Here is a 9918-nt window from a genome sequence, read left to right on the forward strand (position 1 = left end):
CAATGCATTCGTTTTTCTGATGAACAAAGAGAAGAAGACGAAGAAGAGAAACAATGAAACTGATGCTGAAACCAAAGAACGGCTACGAAATATATTACGCCACTGCGATCGCGAAGTAAGCTTTGATGTTGGCGACCGTGAAATCATTGCTGGCCAAATTATCGATCGAGAGAAAGATGATACGGGCGCTGTGAAAGTGAAAAGCGTACGCAATTTTAAAATATCCAGCAAGCAATATCATTGGATGACGAAATTGCCACAGTTCAAGAAACAACGAGATCGACTGGTTGGTACGCTCGAAGACGACAGAGCCGACGATCGTGAGCGCATCGAACGAGAGTGTGTGAACCATGTTTAGCCGAGCAGTAGGACGAACGATTTTGAAACATACGCCGACCAAACGTTAAGATTTTTCAATCGGGCCATGGATGTTTACGGCAGCGAAGCGTATGTACTAACTAATTTTTTGCATTGGATTGAAATCCATCGAACCATTGGTGAATTGGTGCGAATGATTGTTTGTCGCCGTTCACCCATGTAAATTCACCATGCAAAGGTTATGTACGTACAAGTGTTCGTTTGCTATTCAAAGCACTCGAACAACATCCACAATGTACCGTGCGCTACGTGGATGAATATCGAACAACAAAATTATGTAGCCGTTGCTTCAATGTACTGGAAAATGGTTCGAAGAATGACCGAAAGACAACGAAATCTCGGTTCAAAGTGTGTCGCCAATGTAAACCATCGCCAGAAGCACTGCCCGATGGTGGTTCATTCATTTACAGTCACAAGAGTTCGAAACAATTGAAGAAGCAGAAAAAATATCGACCACGGAATTCGGACGACGATGGCGGCCATCCAAAAGTCGAACTGAAACGCTTCAATATGGTCGATGGAATGCTTGTGCCGGCTGCTGAAAATGCGATATTATCAGTGAAGAGGCCACGAACACATTTGCAACGTCGGCGTCTAGATGTCATCGCATGGAAATACATACGAAATGATGATGATATTGGTGATACGACAAAATTCCGTTCGGTTACATTGAATCGAGACACTAATGCCGGTCGAAATATTCGACTTCGCGGTATGTTTACAGTGAATCATTTATTTATTTACTTAGAATCTAATATTCAATTTTCTTCTTTCATGTATTTAGGTCATCATGAACTGTTGGGAATAAAATTGCCAGATGCATTTACAGTCGATGCCGAGACACAAAACCAACATGCAGAGCGACGCTTCGAAGAATTTGATGAAAATAAGCGTAAAAAGCAACAAAAGGTAATAATATATTGTGTGCGATTGCATTATTTGTTGAATACAATTTTCGAATTCATGTGATTAGTGTAAAATGTGTGTTTGTTATTTACATTTCAGTATCAAACATCAAAAAATTCCAATGAAGCTGAATACGATTCGGATCAGTCATGGTAGTCGTCAAGCAGCGAAGAAGATGCAATCGATTTGAGCAACAGTGAATTGTCAGACAACAGTGATGATAGTAATGATAGCGGTAGCGGTAGCGACGACAATGGCGAAAACTGAGAATAGCATCGTTCACACACTGCACATCGCTCATTCAACAAATCAACAATCAATGAATCAAACAAATAAATGAAAAATTAAATTTAGTTTAATTTAAGGAACAATGTTAATAGTTCTTATCATGAAGTCTGGCTATATTTAGCGTGGACTTCCGTATTATCTAACCTATCATCTTATGGAAATTACAATTGAATAAATAAATGGGAAAAATAATCCTTTTAACAAATTTACACAAATTCACAAATACCTTGCACTAAAATCTCCTTTCGTTCACGTAATCGAATCCGTTTCATTTGTATATTGTCTTTCAGTAGTTGTTTACTTTTTTCGAGATTGTAATTTAAATTACTTCGATCAGTATTTGTATAAAAACGCCTCTGATCGATCAATAATGGGAGAACGTAATTTGAGGGAAATAAACTTGAAACATCTCTTAAACGTGTACATATTATACATTTTTTGTAATCAACAATATTCAAACGACTTGAGAGTTTATGGGAAATATGAGCAATGAAGAGTTTTTTATTATTTGACGCAATTTTTTTCAGTGATGTTCGGAAAGATGCAAACATTTTGATACTTCTTTAAAATAAAAACTGAAATAAAAATAAATACGTTTGATAGCATGATGTTGACAGGTTGACGAGCACATGAAAAGCAATGATTTGAATCAAGTTCGTCCGGTGAAAAATGGAACTACAATACATATGAATAGTCCAATTTTACAAAATAAATCTTGAAAACAAAATAGATATTGGAATATTATAGCATTATTATAAAATTTATTTTTTATATTTATTATATTTATGTAATAAAAATAAAACATAGTGAATGGTGAGTCAAACACATTGATTTAAAAACCATGAAATGTCAAATATGTATTCATGGGTATGTGAACGACACCTTCTGCTTATTCACTCTTTGGCATTCGAAAATAAAGTGTCCGCCATTGTTATATGTGTTTCTGTTTGATTTGTGCGTCTCTTCATCAAAAATAAAATTATTATTACGATAAAATCATATTTTTTTTTACTTTTTAAACAAAGTTTGAAGAAAGTGTTGTTAATATCGTTTCCTTTTTCTTTGATGTTTATCTACATTTTACAAATTATTCAATTCAATAGTTTCAGTTTATAATTCATATTTCACCAAATGATTTATGTCAAAAAATTACTAAATTCTTTAGTTTGATTTTTTAAATAAATAAACAATTTTAAAACGATAAAGCAAGAAATTGCAGTGAATGAATGAAAAATTGATAGAAAATTACAACAAATTGCCTATTTAATTATAACTATAAACTATTGAAGTAAAAAAGTGAAATTATTCATACAGGAATCAACAATCTTGACGTATGTCTAAGTCATTATTAGAAGATCGATGTTCATAAGCATACACGGATCTGTATTTAGAACTTGGAAGCGCTTTGCAACAATCGTCACGAATTTTTGTTATAGTACATTGAATACAAATCCTGCCATTGAGGTTGGTTTCATTCGTAAAACATATTTTGTTTTTATATAACTTAATTAATTTTTTCATAAGTGATAATGATATATGCAATTAATATTGAAGAAAAATAAAGGTTTGTTTTGAAACAGTTTCTTATCATAATTGGTCAAACTGAAAATTCTAGGGGTTAAAACGCGGAGGTGGTCAAAAACTCTAGCAAAATGAGAGAAATTCTATCCTAAATAGTGAATTCTATGCTTCAGGGAGGGGTAATTTCCCCCTTCACCCCCTGTATGTCCAACTTTGATTCCTAAAATTAATCTATATATATTCAATATGGCCGTATTATTTATCAATAAAATAGAAATATAAATAAGTTTTAATAAATATTTCCGAAATTGTCTGTTATGTATAATTGTCTGTTATGTTTACTCATTCATGAAATTTCGGAAACATGTTAAAGATGATGATGAGTTAACGATATAAACACAAAATCTTCTAATTTTCAAAGTTGAATGTAAAATACAATCTAACAAAACCAAAAGTAGATATCATCTTTCGTTTCAATGTAAATGTGTAATATAGATTGAAGTAAAAAAGAATCTATGTACCAATGAATCGGTTAGAATATTCGTGAGCTCAATAAATGTGTTAAAGTAAAAGAGCAACATGTTCATATAAAAAATGTATATTAATATGTTTTGACAAATTTCTTGAGGTCACGAGTATTCTAACCGGTTCAAATGAATAATTTTATTTTAAAATATGTATTAATTTTGCAGATGCCACGTTCAAGAAGACGTCATAGAGAGTCTAGGTCACAGTCTAGGTCATCAATGTACAGATTGGAGAAACGACGAAGAGTTGAAACTGAAGACAGTCTAAGAAAATCTGCAGGAAGGTGAAAAAACTTTCAATTTTCTAGGGTGATGCATTTTTGATTAAGTCATGGTTAAAATTGGTTGTGCGTTTTAGCGCAAAAATTGGGAAAAGTGTGGTGGGAAACTTAACCCTTTCGAGCTGCTTTCAAGATCATCAAAAGTTGAATTGAATGCGACAAACATCATCTTTTTAAATTTATATAATTCAAAGTTTAATATTTTCACGTTTCTTCGAAATATTGACTCTTTCTTGTGAATGCAATCTAATGCACTGGTTTTTACAATGAGCGCTAATATCGTCGATTTTTCTTTATCGATTCCACCAATACGACATCTACTAAAAAACTCGTCGATTTCTGTTACTAGTGGTGTTTTAATACATCTCGTGTAAACGTACAAATGAACACACTGACTCCAATTCTGTGTATGCGTATGTATTACAAATTCTGCACTCAGTCTTCAATCGTAGCTGCTTGTGCAAAATTTACAATACATACGCATACACAGGATCGGAGTCTGTGTGTTCTTTTGTATTAGTTCGTCTGTAATACAGCCATAGCCGTATAGTTCGCTCGAGCTGTGTCAAAGCAACAGTAGTAACAAAAATCGGTATCTTTTTTAACAGATGTCGTATTCGTAGAATCGATAAAATTAATTTGTATGGAGAATATACGATACTAGTTCCCATCGGGTTTTTAACATTTTGTTAATTAATTTAAATGAACTAAACAGATTGAATAGGAATTACAACTGACTGTCACAAACGTATAAATACAACAATGTGCCCAGTTACCGGACAGCTCATCGGACATTTGCTTTGTATTTAAAAAAAAAAAAACGAATTTATACTCGAATATTCTTAAAATTATATACAGGGTGGGCCAGAATAAGTGTCGCTTTTTTGTACCTACGTAATTTCAACTACAATGCTTTCCGATCACCCTTTGGTTCACCGTTATATTTATTCATGTTTGTGCAATCCACTGTGACGATGCACAGTAATGCGCAGTTCTTGTTTACTTTACAATTGCAATGGATGTGAAACGTCAACTAGTTTTGAATTTGCACAAAAAAGGTTTGCGACAAGTTGATATTTTTCGGAAGCTTCAGAGCGACAGTATCAATTTGAGATTTATTCAGCGCACCATAAAACGATACAAGGAACATGGAACAGTCGATGTGAAGCGAAAACCGGTCAGAAAAAAATCCGTGAGAACAAAAGATCTGGTCAAAAAGGTACGAAACAAAATTCGTCGAAATAACAAAAGAAGCGCTAGAATCTTGGCTCGTGAGCACAATATCAGTCGATCTTCAATGCGAAGAGTGTTGAAAGAAGATTTGGGAGTTAAATCATTTAAAAAAATCGAAAACACGGCTTGACAATCAAAAATAAGCAAGATAGAAAGCAAAAATGCAAAGAACTGCTACGCCGGCGCGCAACCTCAAACATTGTTTTTTAGACGAAAAGTTGTTCCTTTTGCAGCCAAGTCTCAATGCGCAAAATGATCGCGTGTATGCAGCGTCAATTGAGGACATTCGTGAAGATGATTTAGTCGTTTAACGATTTCCAAATGTGTCGAGTGTCATGGTTTGGGCCGCCGTTTCGGCCGGCCATAAATTTCCCCTTGTTTTCGTTGAAAAAGGCGTTAAAATTAACGCAGCTGTGTATGAAGAAGAAATATTGCGCAAAAACTTGTTGCCACATGCCGAAGCTGTGTTTGGTGATGAACCGTGGGTGTTTCAGCAAGATGGGCACCGGCACATCGAGCAAACAAAGTGCAACAGTGGTTAAGAGAAAATGTGCCTGATTTTTTGAACAAAGATGAGTGGCCGCCATCGTCTCCAGACCTAAATCCGTTGGATTATTTTGTGTGGGGCTACATGCAATCGAAGTTAAATGATCTGAAGATTAAGAAAAATACAAAATTGGATGCATTCAAAAAGAAAATCGTCAAGATTTGGAACGATATTCCCATCGAAATGGTGCGCGCCGCGTGTAAATCGTTTTTACGACGTTTGCATTTGGTGGTCCGTGCAAATGGAGGAGGAATCAAAACCAAAACATGAATCTAAAATTTTGGACCCTCTTCTAAATTTCAATTAAGTTTTTGTTCAATTTTAGTAAAAAACAATACGTTTTTTGAGCATATATAAAAGCGACACTTATTCTGGCCCACTCTGTATATCAAAAGAAAGCTCATAGTTTTTTCGATTAGAGGGCATTGAAAGTTATTTTTTGCATTACAAAAGAATATCCTTTTTTTATCATTAACTTCAGCATCATTGAATTTTTTCTGTCATTTGCGCTTAAAAACGAACGTCAGTCACATGAGTTGCTCTATACAAGTTTGTAGAAAAACATATCTCAAACTATACGCATTAGTGTGAAACTTCACATTTAAAGTAATTAAATATCGTAGATTTAATTTTAATTGTTATATAAAATCAATTTTATAAATTTTCAACCTTTTTTACCTGTTCGAGATAAAGTGTCTTATTTATGGTATTTGCCCATTTATCGGACAGGTAGAACAGTTCAAGTGAACATTCAAATAGATTTTTTTAAAATTATTTCAATTTTTTATGCAGCAGTAATTATATATTTTTGAAGCGATGATTCTGAATTTTTTGAAAAATATTAACAATTTATCGAATTAATTTTTTTTAAAGCGTTTAATTTTACATTTTTTCCAATGTCCGATATCTGGTACATTTTCATACAAAATCGTAATGCCCAATTATCGGACACGATATACGCTGTTGTGTTGAAGAGTTCTTCAAACAGAAAGGATTTTTCCAAAAAGTGAAATGTTTACTTCAATAATAAAATTGTATTTTAATTTCAAAATATTTTTATTCAGTGAAGTTTTCTGATTATTTTTATATAATAATAATATTAACCACACCGTACAGCGATCCTTCGCCTGGTGCTTCTTTTATTTAAATAAATGGTTGAACAATTTATAATAAATAATTATTCAAAAATAACTTTTTGGTAAATTTTCAAAAAATTTAAGAATTGATAATTTGAAGTAAAAATATACAATTGATTATCTAAAATTCATTTTTTTCTATTATGTTTTATATAATCTTCAATTGCACGCTGACTTGTTTCCGTTTTTTTATAAATAAAATGAATAAAATAAAGGCTTTGTGGAATATATAGAAATATTTTGAGAGAGAAATGAATAACATAGCGATCTACGAAAAGAGTAATAAGAAATATAACATATTTTTTTCTCTAAAATAGTTCAAATTCAAACAAGCTTCTTAGGTGTCCGGTAACTGGGCACATTACGTTATGAATTTCGAAATTCGCTTAACTTGTCGGATTAGTTTTTCTGTGAGTTGACTAAACTTCACAATGATAAAAAAGAGTGATAATTGCAAAGCAAATTATTTATTTTTACCACTCTTTTTTTTGTTAGAATTATAACAAACTCGTTAATTTATTTCTTTCCATTTTTTTCTCTTTGAAAATTGGTTCGAATTGATATTATTATTTAGAATAGACCAAATTGAAAGATATTCGTATCAAAACGAATAGATTTAGTGTTGTACTTATCTGTTAAGTATTAAAGCATTAAACAAAAGAAAAATTTGGATCACCGATAAATTGAGTAAATACTATTATATATTTCAGTTTCGAAATATCAACCCGACGAAAACAATCAGATCGTACGAAACGCTCACATCACCGTAGGAGTCCAACATCTACGCGACATGGCTATCGGCAACGTCACAGGGAAAATAGAGAAGAAAGGACACACAGTACTACACGACGGAAATATCGTGACCGTACAATTAAGGACAGGAGTCCTGTAAAGGTAAAAACAAACCAACTTATATAATTTTATTTATGTAGTAAATTTTACTTCACAAAAGATATTAAACATTCAGATAAATTTTGTTTTATCTAAATTTACTTTAACAAATTAATGCAAAAATATTTTCTTTGTCATTGAATTAAAACATTAAAATCAAACAATTCAATTGTATAGATATTAAGTTGTCGACAAGAAAGGTGCATGTCAATGTTCTTAAACTCAGAGCCTATTTTGGCAGAAGTGTTCAGACAAAATTTATGTAACATCCACAAATTGTTATGGATTGAAATATTTATTTTCATTCAGTTTATAATTTTATAAAATACAACAAATATTCTCCAATAATTTAATCGATCATTAATTCAAAATATTCAGTATCAAGTATCTTCAATATAGTGTGCAATGGCATCTCGTTTTTGTACTTTTTGGAAATATCAACTTTCCTAGGAGGATTTCAGAATCGACACAAATAAACACTACATTAATTTTAATCACTTATTTTTCATTACGGATATTTTAAATATTATGATTCAGTCGGTTTAAAGTTATTAGTGAGATGGGTTGTATTTTTTTTGCTTGTGTAAGGTAATTCTTGACATTGTTCACACGCAAGATGAAAAGATTAAAAGAAATACGCCGGTCAAATTTGTGAGATGATAGATGAACGATCTGTGTTTTTCGATACATTTCTAAGGAAAATAAAATATTAGAACAAACAATAAATAACGATCCAAAATTGAGCACGTAAAAATTGTAAACATTATAAAACATAGCGAAGAATTTTCACTAAAATGTTGAGAAAAAATAGTTTTTCAAGGCATTTCGTGAGACTTTTTTTTTTAAAACAACAACAACAACTGTAATTAAAACTAAAAATTTAAGAGAAAAGATCTTTTATACTTAAATCAGTGTTTTGTGACGTTTTTTTATGAAGCTCTTAAACTGATTCTTTGTACGAAAAACAATTGCGGCGAGGATATGTGATCTTCTGACGTGATCAGGCGTTTTTTTGCGAAATTTAGGAAAATTTGGATTTTTTCACATTTTTGTGTAAGGTATAGAATCACAGCGGACGGCAGTTCGCGCGAGTGACGAAACCACATTAGTGTGTTGAAAAGTCGACTTTACTATATATACACGTAATTTCCAAATTCTAACCTGGAAGGCCTTTAGCCGCAACTGGTGTATGATTGGAAAGCTCTTGGGCATAGATCAAGAAAAAATATCAAAGTTCGAAAATCGGCCCACTCCTCTTCAAAATATGGTCCTTTCAAGAAAAGGGTCAAAATTCAGTTTTATGGCCATAGATGGCACTAAATGAGGTCGTTGACACCTGAAACATCGGTATTCTGATTCTATGGCTCAATACCTTTCGAACGATACCTCAAACGTCGAAATCGATCAATCCGTTCGAAAAAATTATTATTTTAAAAATTTCATATGATTTTCCTATAAAAGTCATTTGGTTTGTGTGTCTGTGTGTGCGCGATTTTGCGTACTCAATTCTGATCTTTTTGAAACTAAGACTTTTTTGTTCCGGAACTTTTCGTTTTGGCCACCGAAGCATATCCACTTGACACACCCGGACATATGCACATCGATGGAAAGGTCTTGAAGTGAGCTATCCAATGATGCCATGTGCGTTCCAAAAATTTCAAGTTGGAGTGGCCTTATTGGCCAAAAATCAAAAAGTAACCGTTCGGCCGGACACATAACGGCCATTATCTCGAAAACTATCCCAACTTGGCCCATTGAAAATTTCACCGATTTTAGGCCCAAGTCTGAACTTAAAAACGCCGCATGGCTTATATCCCAGAAAATTCTTATTTTCTACATATGGCCTTCGATAGTGCAAAACTGGCCAAAAATGGCAATTTTTTCAAACAATCGCACATGTATTTGTATATTCGGAACGTTGCATTGCGTCATCAGGCTATACTAACAGTAAAAAGAGAGGCATTTCTTCAACGTTTTGAATTTTCAATTGTATATTAAGTTTTTATTCACAGTACACAGAAAAATTATCTATCATTTATTTTCGTCACAAAATTGATATCAGAAATTTTGTGTTTCACATTTTAATAATAATAATAATAACTGCACCGAACAGCGTTCCTTCGTCTTGGTGGTTTATTGAAAATAACTTAATCAAATATATACAATATAATACAATTTGATTTTTATCAAGCATTTTTGAGAGAGAAAAT

The 9918-nt window shown here is 32.6% G+C and overlaps 2 protein-coding genes across 3 annotated transcripts; both read left to right on the top strand.

Annotated features, from left to right (window-relative positions):
• Positions 1 to 32: 32 nt before the first annotated feature.
• On the top strand, positions 33 to 1777 carry LOC116351738. The gene is made up of 3 exons (XM_031783879.1): positions 33 to 1090; positions 1163 to 1287; positions 1384 to 1777. Exons 1-3 carry the CDS (start codon positions 889 to 891, stop codon positions 1438 to 1440), a joined length of 384 nt encoding a protein of 127 aa, XP_031639739.1. The 5' UTR covers positions 33 to 888; the 3' UTR covers positions 1441 to 1777.
• A 708-nt stretch (positions 1778 to 2485) lies between these two features.
• LOC116351737 (dual specificity protein kinase CLK2-like) lies at positions 2486 to 7750 on the top strand. Of its 2 annotated transcripts, XR_004202193.1 has the most exons (4): positions 2486 to 2526; positions 2887 to 3036; positions 3786 to 3904; positions 7528 to 7735. XR_004202193.1 is itself a non-coding variant. In XM_031783878.1 (3 exons), exons 1-3 carry the CDS (start codon positions 2932 to 2934, stop codon positions 7733 to 7735), a joined length of 432 nt encoding a protein of 143 aa, XP_031639738.1. In that variant the 5' UTR covers positions 2704 to 2931; the 3' UTR covers positions 7736 to 7750. The 2 variants fall into 2 exon arrangements, 1 of the variants encoding a protein (XP_031639738.1); XM_031783878.1 differs by lacking the exon at positions 2486 to 2526 and having other exon boundaries at positions 2704 to 3036; positions 7528 to 7750.
• Positions 7751 to 9918: the final 2168 nt, after the last annotated feature.

Source organism: Contarinia nasturtii, unplaced genomic scaffold, assembly GCF_009176525.2.
Source record: "Contarinia nasturtii isolate CC-2019 unplaced genomic scaffold, AAFC_CNas_1.1 Cnas_scaffold_6177, whole genome shotgun sequence".
In the NCBI taxonomy this organism is placed as follows: Eukaryota; Metazoa; Arthropoda; class Insecta; order Diptera; family Cecidomyiidae; genus Contarinia; species Contarinia nasturtii.

Excerpts from the sequence above, each read along its gene's own strand:
- LOC116351738 (XM_031783879.1), top strand. The coding sequence starts at position 889 with ATGGTCGATGGAATGCTTGTGCCGGCTGCTGAAAATGCGATATTATCA. Across the intron at positions 1,091-1,162 it reads TCGAAATATTCGACTTCGCG|GTCATCATGAACTGTTGGGA; the intron begins GTATGTTTACAG and ends TCATGTATTTAG. Across the intron at positions 1,288-1,383 it reads AGCGTAAAAAGCAACAAAAG|TATCAAACATCAAAAAATTC; the intron begins GTAATAATATAT and ends TTTACATTTCAG.
- LOC116351737 (XM_031783878.1), top strand. The coding sequence starts at position 2,932 with ATGTTCATAAGCATACACGGATCTGTATTTAGAACTTGGAAGCGCTTT. Across the intron at positions 3,037-3,785 it reads ATACAAATCCTGCCATTGAG|ATGCCACGTTCAAGAAGACG; the intron begins GTTGGTTTCATT and ends TTAATTTTGCAG. Across the intron at positions 3,905-7,527 it reads CTAAGAAAATCTGCAGGAAG|TTTCGAAATATCAACCCGAC; the intron begins GTGAAAAAACTT and ends TATATATTTCAG.